The 23,593-nt window shown below is 41.8% G+C and overlaps 1 protein-coding gene across 2 annotated transcripts in view; it reads right to left on the bottom strand.

The window, feature by feature from the left end:
* The window catches only part of MYO5B (myosin VB), a 364,799-nt gene that overhangs the window by 54,794 nt on the left and 286,412 nt on the right, over positions 1-23,593 (bottom strand). For both annotated transcript variants that reach the window (XM_067545400.1, XM_067545401.1), the window contains 5 exons: positions 21,613-21,697; positions 19,107-19,255; positions 17,886-18,005; positions 16,048-16,185; positions 6,651-6,716 (listed from right to left, as the gene is read on the bottom strand). In XM_067545400.1, coding sequence (XP_067401501.1) covers positions 6,651-6,716; positions 16,048-16,185; positions 17,886-18,005; positions 19,107-19,255; positions 21,613-21,697 — 558 coding nt within the window. The remainder of the gene's footprint in view (positions 1-6,650; positions 6,717-16,047; positions 16,186-17,885; positions 18,006-19,106; positions 19,256-21,612; positions 21,698-23,593) is intronic.

Genomic DNA, 23,593 nt, shown 5'->3' on the forward strand with positions numbered 1-23,593 from the left:
AGGAGAGTAGCACTCAGAACTAGCTACCAGTAATGCTTTCATTGCAAACTGAGCCTTTTTTAGGCAGAAAAGATGTGTGCTACAAGCAAAGTTGGATAAAATGCCAGTGACCTATATTTTTGTTTCTCCAGCTCCTTTAATTTGGAGCTGGTTGCTCCCAGGATGGCCCGCCTATGGGAATAGCAAGTACTTTTGCTGCTGGAGTTTATGCTTCCTGTCACAATTTTGTATAAAACTGTTGCTTCTTGCTTTTAGCAGGAACTGTAGCCCTTTTTAGACAGAAATGTCACCAATGCGTTAACTGACTGAGATGTTATAAACCTTGACAATGCAGTGCAGAAAAGTTAGACACCAATTATGACTTCATAAAATGGAACGAATGTTTGCTAGTCTTAGGTCAATTCTCAAACTATGGTTCAGAGAATCAGTAGTCCAAGGACTCCTTCCTTATTGGTCTGCACAATACAACATATAAAGAAGCAACAAGCAGGTGATTAGGATGTTGGGAGAGTAGGTGGGTCCAGGAGAGGATTTCTTTTTAAATTAACAGATCCACAGAATGAAAACTTAGAGAACCATTTTCTTAGGTAAAAGTTGCTCCATACAGTTGCAAGCTTAAACTCACATTTCCATATTGCATAAAGGAAAACCACTGTGTGTTTAGTATCTTGAAGAGCAGCTACTGCACAACATCAATACCAAAACAAAGTTCTGAGGAGCTGCATTTTATTCAGAAGTTTGTTTGCCACCCATTTTAGAATAAAACCTTAAGAAAATATTTTGAATTTTTGAAACTAGTGTTACTATCTATTCATACAAACAAAATTGCATTAAAAGAAAGCTATTAAGTTTACAATGGGAAGAAATTCTAAAGTTAGAAATTACCAGAATTAAAGTTGCCCACTGAAACTTGTGCTTGGGTTAAAAATGACAGGAGTCTGCAACCTCATGTTAGTTTTGTGACCCAAAAACAATGTGAAAGATTGACACAGCTTGAATCTGCAAGGTTTGTCCACTCCTAGTTGCAACTTTATTTTGTGATAATAGTTCAAGTGACTTAAAACTCTTGTCGGTGTATTTAACCAACAGGAAGAACTCCAGGGCAGGGATTTGAGGTCCCTGTCATACTTCCATCTTGAACTTTCCAGAGATACTAATAAAGCACAGTAGGTATCTACTGACAACACTCTGTGTCCAGTGAGTGTAACCAAAGCCTTATTACTTTAGACACTGAACATTGGGCTGGATAAAGCACCAGAGAATGATACTGTAGGCAGTTGTGTTTATAGAGGGGATAGCCAGTGGATCTTTTCCATCTCTAATTTCCGATTCTCTGCTTGAACCTGGGGAGATGATGCAAATTGTGCAAATCGGTACTACGCTGTCTCTATGACTTGGCGTGTGACCTTTTATACTTGGTTAATAAATATTTTCTCGGATCTCCTGAGAGCCTTTCCATGTTTGTTCCAGGAGCTAGGGAGAAGTGAAGGAGTCAAAATTAAATTTCTGTACTAAAAGAAGAATTTGTTTTGACACATCTCCCGCAAGCATGAACTAGCTGAGCAGGGTAAGCCAAGGAAGAGTTGTACTGAAAACAAGTTTGCATGACAGTCAATACATGCATAAGTACTGCAACACTAACATAGTCACACAAGAGCAAGAAGATACAAATCTGCTCTACAGGGTCACCCTGAAATCCTTGAGGCTCTGGAGCTTCGAGTCCGTTTGCTCTGAAAACAGCTCTCAGCCTTCAAATGGCAAGTTTTGGATGGTTTGTTGGACTTCTGGGGGGAGGCCCGACATCTGCAACCATGAGTTCTTTCTCATGGCAATCGCCAATGACATTGTCCATATGGCTGAATCCGCCACATCTAGGACAGCCTGTAGAGAAGTCCTTGCTGTAGCCTTGCCCTCTTCAATGATTGCCACAAACTCTGTGTAGAGTCAGCTGGGAGCAACACCTTGAATTTTGACATAGTATCCCAGGAGTTAAAATTGTAGTTGCTCAATATCACTTACTGGTTAGCGATGCGAAGCTGGAGCCCTCCGGTGGAGCAGACCTACCTACTGAATAGGTCCAGCTTCTTTGAGTCCTTTGACTTATAGTATCTTGGTGGTGGCTTGGGTTGTCTTTATTAGGGGCAGAGATACCCGGGAAGGGCCCTCTGGTGCCAGGATATCTACCATAGTGTTACCTGACAGTTCTGTGTTCTTGGGGAACCAGGGCACAAAACCCCCGACTCTCTCTGGCTCATCTGAATCGCCCCCTAGTCCCTGCTTGAACCAGAAACCAAAGCCTGCTTGAACCGGAAACCAAAGACATCTCAATATGAAAGGCAGTGGAAGAAGATTAAGACAATGCCCCTTGCCTCATCTACATCAAAGATGTAAAAAGGAGGCATCTCAATTAGCACATCGAATGGAGAACAGAAGCCTCATCTACATCGAAGATGGAACATGCACTGAACTCTGGGATTGGTAAAGCAGGGACCGCACTGAACTCTGGGACTGGCAAAGCAGGGATGCACTGCATGATGGGAGATCTCTGCTCTTGATGTAAATGAACTCACATCTATACACATACAGCTCTACAGTTATCAGACCATTCTAGTTACTGATATGCAAAACACTGAATCCTGGTTGCATTGTGAGCTCTCTCAAGGAACATTGTCCATAGCCACGAATGATTAACTCCTTTTGTCCAGCATAAAGAAAACCACTCTGGGATACTTCCTTGAGACATTGTTTACCCATAAACAAACCTGGTGCCTACAAAAACCCCTACCCAAGTTCAAACTTTTGTTCTGATGCCTGGATCCAAATTCTACATCAGTTCCACTGGAACTTCCCCTCTTCCTGACTGATCGTATTGGGGACTCTGCCTGTCTCAAGAGCTCCAGACCCTAAGCTGACCAGCCTGTCTCCTGGGAACCTCTGAGCTGCACGGAGTGGTGAAACCCCCCCTCCCCCCATTTCCTCTTCCCCCAACACTCTCTCTCAGTCCAGGTATAACTTTCTACTTTTGTAATCAAACCTGGGATAGCTTTCTCCAAAACCCCAACTGTAATTGTGTAGTATTATAAGGATTTGATTGTTTCTCTCTCCTTGTATGGTATTACTATTAGTATCATAAGTTTTATATACCTAGCAATAAAATAACTGTTATAACCAAGCTGGTTGCCACTCTCTCTCTCTCTCGCTCTCTCTCTCTCCAAACTTTATATTACTCCTTTGTGTTCTTGGCTTCCCTATCTTGCTCTGCAGCCACGCTTCTTTTACCTAAGCCAAAGATCCCAGGAGTGCCCAAAAAGCCTATGGGGTTTGCTCATCAAGGGGGTTACTGCTAGAACAGTTGTAAAGGGGCATATAAAGGAGGCAGCTGAGAAATGCTGCTTTGCCTAGCCTGATGGAGTCCAGGGACAAATAAGGGGAGCAGCTGAAAAGTGGTGTTTGGACCTTGCCCACTCAAGAAGTGTGCTCTATTCTGGTGCGTTACAAAGGGGCATATAAGGGTGGCCGCAGAAAGTGCTGTGTCACCCAGCCTGATGAGCTCAGGGACATATAAGGGATCAGCTGAGAGTGCTGATAGCCCGGTCCGCTCAGACACACTCGGTTAATCTGGAATGTGTGTGTGTGTGTGTGTGTGTGTGTGTGTGTGTGTGTGTGTGTGTATCTGTGGGGGGTTTATTTGAATCTGAGGCTGGAGGAACCCAGCCCTGAAAACCTTAGGTCCTTCAGGGTAACTCCATTGGGAGGGGACTTGTAGCCATATGAACACACAAGTAACACAAGCAATACATTAATAGACTCACACCCCTAGAATCACCCCTCCCCGCAGGAAGGTAACCCTAATAAATGAGTATACCTCAAGGTGACAGGCAAATCTGGTAACAATAGAGTCCTTTGATTTCCGCACCTCCTCTGCTTGGAGTCTCAGGTTTTTGGACATCCCTCTCAGCAGTTCTTGGTGATCCCTATTGTCCACTGGAGGCAGTCCTGTGGATTTCCCTGCCAATGCTTCATCAGGGGAGGACAATGACGAACCCTAAGGAAGCCCCAGGTCTTCTTGACCAACTGGTATACAGGATTCTTCCTGTGCCAGGTCACCAGCCTTGGTGCAAAGGTCCACCGCAGTGCCAGTGTCCATCTTGTAGTCCTCACTCGGCTCAGCGCCGAAATTGGCACCTGCCTCGGTGCCGCGAGGTGATAAATGGACCTTTGGTGGCCGAGGAGGCCTTGCTTGAGAGGCAACTGAATAGGAGAGCCTGGACGTGGACATCTGGGCCTGGTGGTATGCCCACGGAATCCAAAAGGGCCATCGCACAGGCATCTGCCACTGTGCTGGCCAAGGTCCCATGAAGGGGGCTCGTCCCACCTCCTGCCGATAGCGGTGGCCCTGTAACAAGTGCTGGTTATGCCTGAAGGTGTAGAACTCTGCCTCTGAGCCGGAAGGATGCGAGTTGGAGCGCAGGGACCACGGTGGTACCGAGTGGGATGATGCCAGGGAGCAATGCTGGGGGAATGGTAACTAGTGCTGCATCATGGCAGGCTTGCCTTTAGACAGAACTGCACTTCTCTGCGGTGCCAGAAGTCTTGGGTCCTGCTCCTCCACTCTGGCTGAGGACTGCTGTGCTGTCATGGCTAACAGGTCTCTAGCCACCTCAAAGGTGTCCGGGATGGAAGGAGCATGTAGCTCTATCGCTCTACCTTACGGGTGAGTCCATCAGTACTAGACTTAACGGTGCCCTCTGTGGGACCGAAGTCAACAGTACTGGCCCCAGTAGGGAAGGTGTCTCATCGTGGGACACACGTTTATCACCATTCCCCACAGTCTTTGTTGTAGGCGAGCGCCCTCTGTCTGTTTTTTTTTTTCTCTTATGAGACACGGAAGAGTGGGATTGGTGCCGGGGAATGCCGGTGCCGTGGTTCCTTCAGTGCGAGTACTTCTTCTGTGCCATAGCCTCTCTAAGAGAGGCCACTGCATCCATCACTGAGGTATTGGGTGCCAAGTCCGATTGGCCTGAATGAGGGCAGAGAGCTGCCTCTATAAGGAGGTGCTTCTGTCTAATGCTCCTATCTTTTTTTGTCCGAGGATGAAAGCTTCTACAGATCTTGCACGGGTCTGCTTGATGGGTCTCTCCCAGACACTTGAAGCAGGATTCGTGGAGATTGCCTCTGGGCATAGGATTATGGCAGGTCTCGCATGGCTTAAATCCTTGGGACTGAGGCATGCCCCAGTTCCTGGGACCTAATGCTGGTTGAGGGAGTGGGGGGCAAACGGAAGTTTATCTATCTACTAACTATAATCTAATCTAATCTATTGATAGGATCAACGGCTGTTGCCACTAGAGGAAAGCTTGCTGACACAAGAGAAGGCAAGAGCTCCAAAAGCCATCACAGGCGGTAAGAAGGAACTGAAGAGGCGGCGGGTCAGCAGAGCCCTATATAGAGCCACAGAGGTGCCACTCCAGGGGGTACCTGCATCGACCTGACAGGTACCGCTAGGGGAAAAACAGTCCGACGACCGTGCACGCAGCGTGCACACACCTACTTGGAATCAACATGAGCAAGCACTTGAAGAACAACATAAGTTTTGCCTGAAAAAGGCGACCAGACAGCTTGTACAATGGACTCGGATTAACCATCCATCATACAAAACATCTTCACTCTCCTATTACACAGCAAGGACAAAAAGCACTGGTGTCACTCTCCAGTGTAAAGAAGTGCTCTCATTTCTTGCCAGGTTTACTTAATGCATCCTGAGAGCTAAACAAAGAAAAATGTCATCACCATTACAGAAAAGCATTGTGATTCACATGAAAATAGTCGCTTAGATATCAACACAAATGTTCACTACACTGCACTCTCCTGCACAACTTCCACGTGCAAGTTGTAAGCAAAGCTTGATAGCCTTATCTTAGTCTGTATCTGCTAGGGAGAGAACTAGAGCAGGAGGATTGTAGGTGGGTAGGTCAGGATTCGGTGGTGGGGAACAGGCAAGACGATGCTGTAGCTGGGAGAGTCACAGGGAGACTGGGCTAGACCAAAGTTGCTGATGAAGCCCGACTTTGCAGCTGGGTGCAACACTACCAAAGTAATATGTGCCTTAGAAATATGAGAGAGATTGATGCAGAGCTGGGGGGGTAGGTGTGTGGAGTCAGACTGCAGCTGCTGACTGGGGAAGGAGAGACCTTTGTGGATTCACAATTGCTGCTGATCAAGTTACCTCAAAAGCAGTATATTGGTGCATCATGGTACACCCGAAGATCTTCTGATGTGTAAGAGGGGAGCCATGCTGGGAGGCATGTAGGGACAGGAAGGCCCTCCCACCCTTTCCTCTTAACCATGCCTGCATTTGCCACTCAGCTTTGACATAGATAAATCAGCGGCACAGCAGCTGATACATGCCAGTGAGGAAGTATTGCCTAGGAACATCTGCCATCACACTGACTGCTGAAAGCCACAAGTAGTACAGAGTGTAGAGAGCAAGCTGCAGAGTGCCTTCCAACTGCCACTCAATATCGGTCTTTACCGGGCAGAATGAGTTAAGAGAGGCTTTGGTTTATTACCAATGTCAGATGGATTTACTTAGGTTGTTGGAGCCATTCAAAAGGTTATTAGCATTGAACACAAGAAAATAATCTCTTTACCTTCAGACTGTTGTATGCTAGATCTGTATCAGGGTCTGAATCCATTTCATTCTTCATTTCAATTGCCTACATGGATTAAAAGACAAACAGATATTTGACATCTGGATAGAGAAACTGATAAAAAAAGGCTCATTTCCAATTCAGGCAATCAGACTGTCTGCAGTTCTGGGTCACCTCCTATATTTGTTGTTAGCTGGTGTTAAAGTGCCACCAAAGAAAGCAGCTACCTTAAATTGTGTATTGTAAATAGGTAAAGATCAAGGAGGAATGTAATAGGTAAAAATGTACAGGGAAAAAGAAAAAGTGTAAACATCCTTCCTTTCCCCCACCCCAAGACTATTCAGACTAAGACCTTGTCTACACTAGAACTTGTGTATAATTTATTTGTGAATAAGCCACACCCCTGAGCGACATAAATCACACTGACCTAAGCACTGATGTAGACAGCGCTATGTCGGCGGGAGAGCCTCCCATGAGAGACGGAGTAGTTAAGCCAAAGGGAGAACTCTCGTCACCAGAAGCACCACAGCAGCGCAGCTACATCAGTGCAGGGCTTCTAGCGTAGATGTTGCCCCCACGCCATAGGGCTGGGATCTGTACTGGTTTGTGTCTGAAGGATCAGCCCATTTTTGGGTGCTACAATAATATCAAAATAGGTTTAAAAAAATTAAATGATGGAATTTAAATTTGATCCTGGCAACTTCCCCAACTTCTTTTGGAGCTTTTCCCAAAAAACCATTAAATGAGGCGGTACTGAAATCCATTGCATTATGTAAGTCTTGTTGTAAGTAAAGTCTTGTTGTAAGTAAAGTCTTATAGTTCAGAGACTGGGTTTCGGTCATTTATGAAACCAAAACCACATTTTACAGCAAGAATGATGGTTTAGTTTCATTTCCCCACGTGGCTCTGCCAGACAGCCCAACACATCAGGGTCTAAAATACGACACATGGCTTGAAGCAAACAAATGTTATGTTTAAACTTACAATACATTAGAAAATACCATGCACATAAAGCCTAATGTTATTTCCTTTAATTCATCTCACGGTCGACTGAAGGTGATGGAACAGCTGTACATTACTGTAGAACAGGTCTCAACTCTGTAGTGCTCAGACTATCAACTTCCACTCTCCTGCCTTTCCACCGAGGGATGAGTTAGCACTGAAATGCAATTTCTTACAGACGCGCTTGCTCACTGTTCTGTGATTAACACGTAACTAAACCCACAGGACCAAGTCTCAGAGTCTGGGTCAACAGATTTGGGCTCGCGCTGCAAGGCTAAAAATAGTAGTGTAGACATTCAGGCTCGGACTGGAGCCTGGACTCGGAGCCCCTCCCCCCTCTCCAGGTTTCAGAACCTGGGCTCCAGTCTGAACTCAAGCACCTACAATGCTGTTTTTAGCCCTCAGCCCAAGCCCTGAGAGTCAACTGATCCAAGCTCTGAGATTCAGCATCACAGGTATTTCTTTGCAGTGTAAACATACCTATATCTATGATACAAAGATTCAGGTGATCATGAGTTTATTTTTTTAATTACTCACTCTCCTCCCATCCCAGAACAGCCAGAGTTGCTCATCCAGGGGAGTAGGCCCCGATAATCTTTAACTCTTTGAAATGGACAAGGAGCACCTGCCCTGATGGTCCAAGTGCAACGAACAGGTGGGCAGATGTAGAGTGAAGCTGCTACCAACCACAATACACTTGGACATTAACTTTCAAAGAGCCTAATAAAGGAGTAAAAGCTAAGGTCTGTCAGGTGGGTTGGCTGCTTTTAGGTTCTTTAATGGATCAACTTGAGATGCCAGCTGCTGAAAGGACATGGGACTTAAAACTGCTGTAAGGTTCCCTATAACCACTACCTAGCTAACTCACTCTCGGTCCTGACCAAAGTGCAAGCAGGTCAGTAGTGCCAGGACATTCTTGATTTTCTCTTTTCTCCTCCTTTCCTATCTTCATTCTCATGTAAGGGCAAACTATAGATTGCTTGCAACTACAACCAAAAACAGGGCAATCAACTCCCAGAAATGAAATCATCAGTGAACTCCTTGCACCAAACTCATCACTGAAACACTAAATGTCTTTGTGCACTGAGCCAGTTTGATGGCGGAAATGCCCAAATCCCACTGGGATCACTGAGATCTGCAATTCTTGGACATTTTATTCCATGAATGGATGGGGCTGGCTTAATCTTGGTCAAAACATGGGCTGAAAGGAAGATACAAGAGAAGCCCCATTTTCCTATACCTGTCGCACTATGCATGCATTATAGATATCTGAGAGGCAACACAAGCTTCTAGAGACTGGGACATAACATGTAACAATATTGATAGCCAGAAATGTCATTCTGCTGGTTGTTTTCCAGAGAGGATGAGGGACTTTGAATATATTTCAAAGCCAAACATTTCCATCAAGGACCAAGTACACCATTGGCTGAGCTTTCTACTTCTGTAGTGCTACTACGGAATTAAAATTTTAATGCAAAGAGCAGCATCAAAGAACAGGCAACGCTGACAGAAATGCTATTTTTGACTTTCCTTCTTCTGCTGGGCAGTGAGGAACAGTGACAGCTCAGCTCAAATCACATCAATTCCAAACTGAAAATGGATCTGGAATTATTCATGCCCCAGAGCAGAACTGTGTCTGTTGAGGGTTGAACCTTGACAAGGATACTAATCTTAGAAATCTAATTAGAAATGGACAAAATTATGAATGATTCAGAACCAGGTCTAGCTTGAATGAACCCAGTAAAAGTTTATGAGAACTTTTTAGGAGGGGAAAAGGTTCAGGGTTTTGGCACATTTGTAGTTAACTCCTTAAGAGACACAGGTCAGCTTCAGAAAGATTTTAAAATATGAAGGGAGCAATGTATGACCTATTAGCACGAACCAGGGTCTTTAAATCTCATTCTCTGTCAATGAATGGAGATTATTTGTTAGAAGCAGTTGCGCATCTCCTCTGATGCATTCCTCCAGTCACCAGATGGAACAATCTTATTGAAGTTCAATAGGAATATTTGGCTGAAGCGAGTTGGAGATTATTGATGGCACATGAGTTGACTTTAGCACTGCTTTTATAAATGCGCACATGAATCTTCTGCTTAAGAGAAACAACAAATAGATACCTGAAAAACATGCATTAAAACAGATAAAAAAAAAATCTGATTTGTGAAACCAAGAACAGTAATAAAAAACAGTTACTAACCTTTCATAAATGTTGTTCCTTGAGATGTGTTGCTCATGTCCATTCCATGTTAGGTGTGTGCACACCCATGTGTGCAGCTACCAGAGATTTTTGCCTTAGTCGTACCCATAGGACCAGCTCTGGTGCTCTCTGAAGCCCTGCACTCATGCGGCGGTATATGAGGCGCTGCGAGCCTTGCACCCCCTCAGTTCCTTCTTGCCGTCAACTCCGATGGCAGGACGGAGGGTGGGTCATCCAATGGACATAAGCAACACATCTCGAAGAACAGTTACAAAAGGTTAGAAACCCCTGAATAAGATCCTGCTGTTTATTTCATGAGTATAACAAAAGATAATGCCGTGAATAGATAATGGCGTTGGTCCACCACGAACCAGAGGAATCTCCTGTGACCAGGGAAAACAGATGTAGAAGAAAGCATCTCTTAAGTCGATGCTGGTGTACCAGTCCTCTGGATCCAAAAAGGGATGATGGAGGCTAGGGAGACCATGTGGAACTTCAGCCTCTTGAGCTATCTGTTGAGGTGATGCAGATCCAGGATAGGTCTGAGGCCTCCCTTGGCCTTTGGGATAAGAAAGTAATGGGAATAAAACCCCTTTTCCCTCATGTCTTGAGGGACTTCCTCCACGGCCTTCACCCACAGGAGAGTTTCCACCTCCTGGACGAGGAGTTGCTCGTTAGTTGGGTTCCTGAAGAGGGACAGGGAAGGAGAGGGACAGGTGAGAACTGCAGGGTGTAGCCATTTGATATGGTGTTGAAGACTGATGTCTAATGTAACAAACAGTGTTACAACAGTGGGGGGGACACTGGTAGGGCCATGAGGTCCCTGGCCACTTGAAAGGCCTCCGGTGTCGAAGACATGACTGGGTGGAGGGGCACTCCCGGGAGTCGGAAGCAGTTCCCTCAGCGGGCTTGAAGCCCTTGGCAGGGAAGCTAGCTCCTGCCGCTCCAACGCAGGCAACTGGCCCCCAAAAGGTCCTTTTGCCAGACCACACCTTCTTATTCTTTTTGGCGAGGGGGAACGACCTCTGTCCATAAGCTGTATCTTCTGTCATTTTTTCGTACAGGTGAAGACGAACAGTGTTAAGGAGGGCCCGGTGACAGTGGTGTGCTCTGCACCGACGCTGAAATACTTGGCACCAAGTCCGAGCGGGAGAGTTCTGAGGCCGGTTTGAGTGCTGCCTCCATCAACAGGACTTTCAGGTGAATGTCCCTGTCTTCTTTTAGTTCATGGTCTGAAGTCCATTCAGATCTTGCCCTTGTCCCTTCCGTGCATGTCCCCTAAACACTTCCAACAACTATTGTGGGGATCCTTAAGCGGGAAGTGCTTGTGGCAGAAAGAACATGGCTTGAAACCTGGCAAACAGGGCAAGCCTCATCCCAAGGTGGCCATCCCTAATGGGGCCACTAAATCTAACCATCTAACTATTAACTATATGCAAGAAGCTATATTACAACAATCACCAATCATTACAAAACACTTGTGATCATAAGAAAGAGAGTGAGTTCCAGTAACTGTCACGGGTGGAAAGAAGGAACTGAGGGGCCACAAGGCCAGTGGCACCTCATGTACTAGCACGAGTGTGAGACTCTAGAGGGCACCAGAGCCAGCCCTACGGATATCACAAAGGCAAAAAATCTCTGGTAGCCATGCACATCGGCATGCACACATAGAATCATAGAAGATTAGGGTTGGAAGGGACCTCAGGAGGTCATCTAGTCCAACCCCCTACTCAAAGCAGGACCAACCCCAACTAAACCATCCCATCCAGGGCTTTGTCAAGCCGCACCTTAAAACCCTCTAAGGATGGAGGTTCCACCACTTCCCTAGGTAACCCAATCCAGGGCTTCACCATCCTCCTAGTGAAAAAGCTTTTCCTAATATCCAACCTAGACCTCACCCACTGCAACTTGAGACCACTGTTCCTTGTTCTGTCATCTACTACCATTGACAACAGCCTAGATCCATCCTCCCTGGAACCCCCTTTCAGGTAGTTAAAGGCTGCTATCAAATCCCCACTCATTCTTCTCTTTTGCAGACTAAACAAGCCTAGTTCCCTCAGCCTCTCCTCATAAGTCTTGTGCTCCAGCCCCCTAATCATTTTTGTTGCCCTCCGCTGGACTCTCTCCAACTTGTCCACATCCTTTCTCTAGTGGGGGGCCCAAAACGAGACACAATACTTCAAATGTGCACCAGTGCCGAATAGAGGGGAACAATCACTTCCCTCAAACTGCCGGCAATGCTCCTATTAATGCAGCCCAATATGCCATTAACCTTCTTGGCAATAAGGGCACACTGTTGACTCATATCCAGCTTCTTGTCCACTGTAACCCCGAGGTCCTTTTCTGCAGAACTACTGCCTAGTCAGTCGGTCCCCAGTCTGTAGCAATGCATGAAATTCTTCTGTCCTAAGTACAGGACTCGGCACTTGTCCTTGTTGAACCGCATCAGATCTTTTTTGGCCCTATCCTCCAATTTTTCCAGGTCACACTCTATCCTATCCCTACTCTCCAGGGTATCTACCACTCCCACCATCTTAGTGTCATCTGCAAACTTTCTGAGAGCAATCCACCCCATCCTCCAGCTCATTAATGAAGATGTTGAACAAAACTGGCCCCAGCACCGATCCCTGGGGCACTCCGCTTGTTACCAGTTGCCAACTAGACATCAAGCCATTGATCATTACCTGGTGAGCTCGATGATCTAGTCAGCTTTCTATTCATCTTATAGTCCATTCATCCAAACCATACTTCTTTAACTTGCTGATAAGAATACTGTGGGAGACCGTAACAAAAGCTTTGCTAAAGTCAAAGTATATCACGTCCACCGCTTTCCCCACATCCACAGAATCAGTCATTTCATCATAGAAGGCAATCAAGTTTGTCAGGCATGACTTGCCCTTGGTAAATCCATGCTGACTGTTCCAGATCACCTTCCTCTCTTCCAAGTGCCTCAAAATGAATTCCTTGAGGACCTGGCTCCATTATTTTTCCAGGGACTGAAGTGAGACTAACCAGTCTGTAGTTCCCTGGATTCTCTTCTTCCCTTTTTTTTGAAGATGGGCACTATATTTGCCTTTTTCTAATCATCCGGAACCTCCCCCAATTGCCACGAGTTTTCAAAGATAATGGCCAATGGCTCTGCAATCACATGAGCCACACACCTAACATGGGATCGATATGAACAAGCACTCGAAGAAGAACTAGGCATTTCATATTCAGCTGGTGTTGCTGAACACAGTGTATTGTACTATGCAACTGTGTACTGTATGCAGCTATATAATGTACTGTTATTTATAGTATATATTATCTTCTCATAGGAAGAACCACTATAATGCAAACTAAAAATACCACCTAGCATAATGAGCTGTGAAATATCCAATTCAGGAGATCTTAGAGAGGTTACTGCTATCAAAGAAAGGGAAAATATGCAGGTTGCCTTTAAAATTTGACTTATATTAATAGTTATCACAGCGGTATTTATGAAAGCACAACTATTTTCTATTCTCATCAGAAGGACAAACTCTCTGATACCACTGTGTGGATTAGTACTTGTGCTAAATGACCTTTTAGCTGACTATACTAAGAAGGCCCAAAATATAGGAAGATATTTAGTTTTGTAAAGCAATTCAGACATTCTGCACAGTGATGTTGGAGGAATAAACTCTGCTAGTAACTATAACTCTACTGGTATTTTGCAATTTATTATCTGAGTCCTGTTAATAATTAAGACTGACCTAGCTAAGTCTCTCAGGGCTATGAAAAATTTCATGCCCCACGCTCGGTAGTTAGGTGGACCTAACCTCCTGTGTAGATGCGGCTAGGCTGACAGAAGAATTCTTCCACTGACCTAACTATCACACCTCTTGGAGAGATGGATTAAACTATATCCATGGAAAATCCCCTGCTGTCGATGTAGGAAGCATCTATACTATATCACTACAGCGGCACAGCTGCACTATTGTAGCTGTGTCACTGTAGTGGCTATAGTGTAGACATGCCCTAAGGGCTGGCAATGGCTGTAATGCTATATAACTGTTATTAGACTCAGTCTTGAAAACATGGAGATATAAAATACACAGTTTGGGCCACAGGTCTGTCTAATGTCTGTAGAATGCATACCATGCTTGAGGGTATTATGGTCAACATTTCCCCACTTTCATTCCTGAAGTTCAAATCCTAAATCCACATACAGGTACATAAATAAATAGGCTGGTTTCTAAAGGTGTTGCGTATTGAAACCAACAGGCATGAATGACACTTAGCACTTTGAAAATTACGTCACTTACTTATGTGTCTTAAAATATATTTAGCTGCCTGGCTCCAGGTATCCATGTTTGAAAATGGTGGCCCATGTTAGTAACAAGAACAGAGAGTTATAATCTCATGTTTGTAAGACTCATGTATGAATAGACAGTGCCTTGATCTGCCTTCTGCTATTCAGGCTGAATTTTCACTTGCTGGTCTCAGATATTAAAACCAAATTCACAGCTAAAATTTCCCATAGGGTTAGTAAACAGAATCAATGGTATCTTGGATTCACTACACCGCAGGCCAACAGTCATGGTAGGGCCAACTGTCCCTATGGTGGGATAAATCATTCAAACATTGATTTTACATTTCATTGATTTCAAAGCCATTGTTCAGATGGAGGGGGTGGCAATAAAATAAAACAGCATTTTTACTCCTGGCTGAATAGCAGTGATGTATGTATTTACAGAGAATGAATTACTTTGCTGGGTAGACTTTATATTCAGTAAGGAAATGGATGTATCCAAAAGTACAGGGAGCCACCTGTTCTAGGAGACCTAATGGCTCAGCTAGCAGAATTGTCTGAGCCATGGGGAGGCTCTTGCCTCTGGATATTTTTTTTTACTTTGAACCTCTGAATTATACTCTGATTAGAGTAAACTTTGAGGAAGGAACTTTCCTCCTTTTTGCTCAGAGTGGCATTGACACTGGATACGAGCCCTTTTTTAGCTGGAGTGAGGAGATTACGTTCAAGGAAGCTTATAACTACGCAGTAAAAATTCTGTTTATTTATTCAGATGCATTCCAATTTCTCCAAGATTGATAATATTTTTTAACCTCTTAGCTCCTACATACGATCTCATGGAAATGCAAGGCTGAGATGGATCATGAGCTGGGGATATGTGCCTGAGTGGTCTAAACATTGTGTTCTGAACAGGAAGGATGGTCCATTGGTTCAGGTGTTAGCCTGGGACTTGGGGAGCTGGATTCATTTCCCTGCCTCACTAAAGACTTCCTGTGTGACCTTGAGCAAGTCACTTAGTCTCTCCGTGCCTCAGCTCTTCATCTGTAAAATGGGGATACTACTTCACTTCTTCACTGAGGTGTTGTGTGGATGAATACATTAGAGATTGTGTGGCTCTCAGGTACTATGATAATAGTGCCATATAAGTATCTATGACATCTATATGACAGACAGGTATTCTAAATTCTTTGAATTTTTAGAATCACTCGTTTCCATTCCGGCAGGATTAATTCATCTCTTTACCTGCTGAGATAGATAAACTGAGTGCCATGCTTCACTGTGTGAGGACGTATCTGTTGGATGATATCTTAAACTGTGCATGGACAATAAAAGTATTTTCAAAAGAACAGGGATTGCCCAGGTGCTGTTAGCTAAACATTTCACCTTGTTCACTGTTGTAATTGATGTTGTGCAACTGTAATCTACATAGATGTTGCCTTCCCTCGTGGAAGGGATGTTGGCCTCCCTTCCTTTTTGGCCTCCATCCTCCACCTCAGAAGAGGCTGCCTTTCTGTGCTGCTATACGTGGCTATTACTTTGAGGTCCTTTATGATAAAATCAGATATATAGCATCCAATATTGTGACTGTGAATTATACATGTTAGGGTTGGAAAGGATAATTTGGTCATCCAGTACATCTTCCTGTAAGAGGACTGTACATATACATCTTCCCATCAATGCAGTCACTCTTAACTCAAATGCTTCTAATGAGTTTGTTGTAACCACCTCATCAGGCAAAACCATGCTGCTGCCTGATTGTCCTTAAGTGTCAGAAAGGTTTTTCTCTATATTTCAATGATCTATTTGGCCTTTTTAACTGAAGGCCATTGTGCCCAAATCTTAAATCACACACTGCATACCAAAACACACTGAAGGAAATTTAATATGAAATTTAATATTAAGATGAGTGAAAGGGCATCTTTTACCTGGGATTTTTTGCTTTCTTTTTCCTTTTTCTCCAGCTGAGTTTGCAGTTTCTTCCTCTCCTGTTCAAGCTCCCTCACTCGCTTTTGTAGCTTCAGGAAGAGAGTCATATCCATGGCTGCTTTATCCAAACCAACATCCTACATGGAGGAGAGAGAAAGTAATTTAGCATCCCAAAGCATTAGTGACCAGAGTAGGAGCAATAACTTATTTTGTGTTTCATTGGCAACTTCAAAAAGTTTAAAAAATTGTTTTGGGTCTGACCAAAACTAAAAATTTCAAAACTTTTGGCAAATCGAAAAGTCAAAACAAAATTTTAGTTTGGGGCCAAACAAAAATCTTAACAAAATGAAACTTTTTTTTTTTAAATTAAACATTTTAAAAAAATTATAAATGAAAAATTTATTTTCGAACCAAAAAAAATAAAAGCATTTAATTTTTTTCCCCAGAAAATTTGTATGCCTACTGCCTCCAAAATGAAGTTTTGCAAAACTGACACGTATTTGCAAAAAACATTTGGGTGTCACTGAATCTTCATTTTTCTATGGAAAAAATTTTGGTTAAAAAATTTCACCCAGCTCTAGTGGTGAGTGCTCCACTCAATAACAGTACATGGGCTATATACTCCTCTATACATTCACATCACCATCAAATATTTAACACAAGAATTTTATGAAGTTTCCACATTTTGAAAGACCAATATTAATATTTAAGTCACACATTATATTAAGTTTCCAGTCATAAATAGGTAATACAGGATTAATGAATGATTAAAAGGCATTTTAACAGATTAATCAATTATCATCTAGTTCACTGAGTCAATACATTGCTTATAGCCATGGCTTATAGCCATCTATTAAATTCTCTACTGACTGGCTTAAAATCATCAATGAGACATACTAGTGTAGGTCACAGGCTTAAAACATCCATTAATTATTTATGAACCCTTCATATGTTACTTGTAAATGGAGCTTTAATACTGAGGTGTGACCAACACTAAGGTTTTGGTATTGTGTAGAGGCCCCAATCCATTGCATTTGCATAGTGGAGGCTTTCATTGACAGTTCTCCAAAGGCTTAACAGATATTAAAAAGCCTCACCGACAGACAGGAGAGGTAGGTAAGGGAGATAGGGAAGATGGGCATAGAGTGGCAAAGTGACTTGCTCAAAGTCATGGACTAGAAAATGGTACCCTAAGCATCCCAGGCCTTTATTCTAGCAGACTGTATTTTACATTCCATCTTAAATATGAAGTGCACTGTTACGTAATTGGCCTATGCCTCTGTTACCAGAGAGTAAGCAAAATATACTCCCCCCCAATAATTCTTCACTTCCTTGATAAGGTCAGATAATTATCTAGGACATTTCTTCTGTTCATTATGGAGGATGTATTGGCTGGCAAGTATTTGTAAAAAACAAACCAAGAAAACTGTTCGTTAGAGAGTTTATAATGTAATTTGGTATCCCTTGGAATGAAAGATGCTATAGGAGTGTAATATTACAATCAGCATTATTAATAGTCAGTCATAATAACGTTTTGCATGTGTTTCCTTAGGTATTTACCAGGATGCACACTACACATCAATTCATTATGTTTAAGCAGGGCCTGACCCTGCACTGAGTTCTTAGTTGTGCTCAGTGGAGGATCTGGGCCTTAAGATTTCCCTCTCATACAATTAACAAGAATCATTCATTGGATGAAAACAGAGCAATTCTCACTTGTCACATTTCATACTCAAAACTGTACTCTTCTCTATGGGCTCCATTTAGAGTAAGTCACACATCAATTATTCTCTCTTGACTAGCCAGAACCATACATAGCCCATCTAACTTATGGTACCTCCACTTGTTGTATTGCATCCTCTGTGTCTCCTATCTCAGATGTAGAGATTGATGGATAATTGGAATCAGACTCTAGACTGCTCTGGTTAGATGGGTTCCTTCTGTGTCCTGGGGTCTGCTGTCCAAAAAAAGATCATAGAGTGATTTAGTAGAAAAGACAGTACTAAGGATTATATAAACTATGTTTTCGGGACATGGACCTTATCTATTAGGTGTTTGGTAAATCATCATGTACAGTTACAGCACTTTCTACTTAAATAATGTATTCATAATATTCATTGAGTCAAAGCACTATGTCCAGGACTATACAAAACACAGAGGGAGAGAGAGTTTCTTCCCCAAAGCTCACATACAAAAGGAGCTAGACAAAGACAATGCAGATACATAATGAATCTGTTGGTCAAAAGAAAGATTCTTCATGAAGTGGTTTGGTTTAAAGAAAATATTTTTCACTATTAAGATTACTGTGGTAAGAGGGTCTACCTTTTGCTTGTAGTTGGGCTTTGTTTACTGGTTCTTGTGCACTAATACAATATTATTGCTGGTGCTCACATTACCCCATGGGGATGTTCAATCAAAATATAGTTTAAAATAACAAAACACAAACCCAACTTTATTCATACAAAACAAACAGAACAACCATAACCAACAAATTAAAAAATGTCTACACACCAGACATCAATTTTCTCTTTTTTTTGGCAGCCATTTTACTGCATATGATTTGTGAAGTTTGAACACATCTGGGTTTTAAGCCTATTTGTCACAACATCCTTATGGATTTCTTTTAAATGTTCAGCCTTTGAACTGGTTGACAGCATCACTTAATAGCTAATCATCAATAAGGCTATTGGGAAAACTCTAGCAAGGCTTAATCTAAAACTTAGACTTTTATGTTTATGAAGCCACAATGATTTTCTTAGAATTGAACAACACAGAGTATGTGTCGCTGAAATAGAGAAAAGATGAACAGCAAGGCAAAAATCTGTTTATGAGGAATCTGTAAATTCTTGACCAAGAGGATAGAAGAGGCCGTGTAATTCCCAAAGAAGTTGCCGTCGGTATAATTTCAATGCACAACTTCCCCCTCAGAAACATCAACACAAACGAGTTCTATAATAGCATTGTTGTCATCGAATGACCTCAGCTGTATTTTCCAACTACCAATAATACACACAGGAAATCAGAGAGCAGGGGTAATGTAAAAAACCTCTTCCATTACCTTTGTAATAGTCATCTCATCCCTCAAATTGTCATATCTCTGCTCCAGCCTTGAACACTCTTTTACCAGGTTCTGATAACGAGATCTCTCCTCTTCCAGCTCCTTCTTCAACAGGAGATTTTCCTTGACAGTGTTTTGGGCAAATTCATCTTTAAAAGAGATATACTGAACTGTGATACTCAGTTTTGAATTGATTTCTTATAGGCAACTGCAACATGATTTATAGTTGAACAAAATGCTCTCTGCTAAGTGGCTTTTTTGCAATCTTGCACTAATATTCAGTGACTATACTGTAACAAATCTGTGGCCAGCTAGGAATTTAATGGTTGTCACTACAGTGCACAGAACAGCTATTTGGAACTTCATGGATGCAGTTAGAATAGATCTTTAATACTCCTGCTCCAAAAGCAGAGGTCTCTATCATTTGAGTAAAGGATAAACTCCTTTAGCTATTAGAAATACGACTTCTATGATGCACAAATGAGCAGTCTGATTCAACCCAGTACCGGGCAGTGAAGCATATACATACTAGCCATGCCATGTTACTGTCAGGAAATGCCTCATTTACACATCTTGGATGTCAAGTGGGAAATCTATGTAATCAAACCATGATTGGTGACGACAAAGAGGTAACGAGACTAGAGATGATTGATGAGAAAGAAAGAACCCTACATAAATACAGAGCTCTGGGAGTGCAGGATTACGCTATACAAAGCTGTCTTTGCTATTCCATACATTTAAAAAAATCTCTACAGTGATCTTCACTGGCTGCTTCCCATAAGGCATGTTGAATGAACACAAGCACCACTTGCAGAATTGTGTATGTACTTCCAAAAACATTAATCCTTTCCTACTGCATAGAATACTATGGGCATTTTAAAATAGTTCATTTTTATACGTCAATTTATTAATTTGCAAGAACTCTTTTCTGAAACAAATTTCTCTCCCTCCCCCTGTTATTTGAAGGAGAAAAAAATAAAACTGGCAACAGCCAAAATTACCATTTATTTTTATATAGCCAAACATTAAATTAGCATTTAAATAAAAAACAACTAAACTAACTTTTCTCAAGATTTTACATAGTGGAAACATTCACTTGTAGACAGAGAACATTTGTGGCAAGTTTCCCTTTGGAAGGGATTATGGACCTGCTCCTGAAATCAATGGCAGAAGTCTCATTGGACTTCAATGGTGTTGGATAGAGCCTTATATCAAAAACAAGAAGCCTACATTGGAAAAGAGATGGACTGGGTAACCTAACAGAACTTTCCATTTCTACACTATTCATCAGAAAAGAAGGGCGGGATTTTGCGAAGTGCTCAGTGTAAGTCTGCCTCTTCTACTGAAGGCAATAGGCGTGTTCTGATTTACTGCAATGGGAGCTGACCTAAGACTTTCAGCAATTCTTTTTTTTTAATTTTGAAATTTCATCTAAATTTGAAAAACGTCAACCAGCCCTAATGTTTCTAATATTAATGTTACCTCAACACTAAGTGCAGCCATGCTAGCAGAGTTCTATGAGTTCTAGGTTCAAATTTCGGTCTGCTCTAAAGAGGGGACAACATTTTCACATATGGATGTGTCTGAAGTTAAATATTGACCAAGTAGTTCAGGCGCCCAAATAAGTGTATTGATTTTCAAGAGTGCTGAGCACCCAGCAACTCCCATCTACTTCAACAGGAGTTTCTAGGTGTGCATCACTTGAAAACTGAGTGTCTTGTTTAGGTGCCTAAATAGGAACCTCAAAGCTTAATTTTTGAAAATCTAAGTCCTTGGATTGCTGGCAATCCATCAGGACTGAAGTGCCTGGGCAGAGGTCCATTGGGAAGCTTCCACAGAAAGCCTGGCATGCACCATGCCTAATTCTAGCTAGTGCCTGCCAAAAGGCACTAAAAAATTCATCTCCAATGAAGCCAATATATTTTGCTACTTTTGCTTTTTATCCCCTTTATATTGCACCTGGTTATTACAATGAGATTAATGTAATAGATTAATTATATATATCTGCCTCCTATGGCTGTGTATGATACACTTTCTTGGTTGTTTCCTCTGTAGTTCTCTCACACAATCTAAATCTCTGCTTTAAAAAATCATTCCATTCTGTCACATTCAAGACACCCTTTGTCATTGTCCAAATATTACTGTTTGAACATCTCTGCTTCTAAGCTCCCATCTGTCAGCATTAAAGGGTTGTTTCCCCCATCAGAGTCATCCTAATGAAATTCTGAGATGTAATTAATGAAAAAACCCTTTAGGTACTATATTCCATGTTTAATCCCTCACTGATTAAATCAGATTTCTGTCCTGTCATCCCCTGGCAGTACAGAAAGAATAGAACTGTTTGAACAACAACAAACATTGTCAAAGAAATAAAGAATACTGGAAGATTAGCACATTTCAGTTTATGAGCCATTACTGGGGCACATGGGAAAAACTAGTTTTAAGAAAAAATCTTTAATCCCCAGTTTATTGCAAGTGTTATGAAACCATAAACCTTTCTTCTTACCTTCAGATTGACACAGGATTCTGTTGTTAAGATCCTCTTTTTCCTGTTTCAAAAGAGCATTCTCATCTTCTAGGTCTGATACGCGCTAAGGAAGAAACAAGGCAAAGTAAAAGACTAGCTCAAGGTCAGGCTCTCTTCATGGGGATTAAGTTTCACTTGCCTTTTTTTTTTTGGTTGGTTGGCTTTTTGGATTTTTTTGTTTTCCTTTAAACTAAACCGGTTTTTCCACCCTCGCCATTTTGGAGCTATTCTCATTGCATCAAGAGCATGAGTGGTAAAAAAAGATATTAACTGCAACTGAAGGGTGTTTATTTTCAAAGTGAATTGTCCCATGTGCTCAAGTGTTTACTGAAAAACCTCTTAATGCAATAAAGATCGAGTTGGCAAAATGTATCCATTTCATTGAATAGGAACACAATACATACTATTCACAGGGTTCCAACACTTGATTATATCATCCAAATACTGAGAAGCCCATGCTCATAATTAAGTAGATCTATACTTCTCTTTAAAATTACAACACTGACTTTGATACAATATTCTACAGAGGCTCCTCCTATACAGTAACAATTACATAGCAGAATCAAAACATCAGACAAACAGGCATCTGCCAGGTATAGATTTCTATGGCAGCGCAAATGCCAGTTGCAGATGTTACAATTACAGACTTGGAGTATGAAAGAAAACAGCACAATAATATGCTGAGGACATTTGAGGAGAGAAAGTACCAATGCTGCAGTTGTGAAAGGGTTCAGAACAGTGAAGAGGAACAGAGGAGAAAAAGTACACTATTATTCTGAATATTCTAAAAAAATGAAAAAAAGTGATGTACAATATATATAAAACCAGAATGCTAGGCAGTTTTGGATACCCAACTGTCCAAGAAGAGGTGTTACCAGTTATAAGAGCATTTCAGCACACCTACCAATTAACAGAGAATTTAGAGGCAAAATAAAGAGAAAGAAAATGTTCTCAGACAGAAAAGACTACACAGAAGATCATTTAAATATTCCAGATGATGTGTTTGTCTAGGACTAGGTCATTACATTGTGCTTATCACCATGGTATCTAAGTGCCTTACAAACAAAATATGACATATTTCAAACTTTTTTAATTCTGAAATGTTATGTTTATACCCACTGATTGAATTTTATATTAAGATTATAAGCACTGTGGGCTGTAAGAACTGTTTTACTCTATTTTCACAGCACCTAGCACAATAGGTGCCAATCCTGAGCAGGGCCCCTAGATATTACCCTAATACAAAGAGGTAATAAATCAGTAATAATTCATCCTCCTCCTCCTCAAATAGTGGTAATTGACAAATAGTTGATGACTGCACTGACTGAGCACTGAGAACCCCTATTAAACGTGGCAGTTATAAAAAATGCTATTTAAAACATGAGACAAAGTAAAGCTAGATGATCTGTAGGACACGACCACCATTCCTGGAGTCAAACTAGCAGCATTACTCTACCTACTAAATCTATTTGTCATTGGTAATATTTAATATATTCAATAGTATTATTATTTTAGACAAGTCAAAACATCAAAACATTACATTAAGAAATGTGATGTATTGCTCTATTTAAGTTGAACACTTCTACTGCTGACAGGGAGGAGAAGAAAACATCACACAGAATTCCAATATATATGTTATTCTCAAGGTCTACACAGTTGTAGCTCATAGTATGACCATCATAACTTAGAAAATAGCTGCACAGAACATATGAGGATTTTGAGCTGCCTAAGAAAACCAGCTTCATACTATAGCATAATGAAGGTTTTTTCACTGTCTAAGAAAGAATAATGACACAACCCTGTTAAAACTGATGTATCTATAGTGGCAGCCTAATTTATTTCTTCATACTGCATTCCTCAGTTTTCTGGAAAGGCAGAATAAACTGGGTATTTTATAGAAAAAAATAAATATGGTTTACCACAATTATTAGTGGAAGTAAAAGCTTAGAGAACATTCTAA

Source organism: Emydura macquarii, unplaced genomic scaffold, assembly GCF_026122565.2.
Source record: "Emydura macquarii macquarii isolate MOO-44397 ecotype Brisbane River unplaced genomic scaffold, CSIRO-AGI_Emac_v2 contig_1045, whole genome shotgun sequence".
NCBI classification, from domain to species: domain Eukaryota; kingdom Metazoa; phylum Chordata; order Testudines; family Chelidae; genus Emydura; species Emydura macquarii.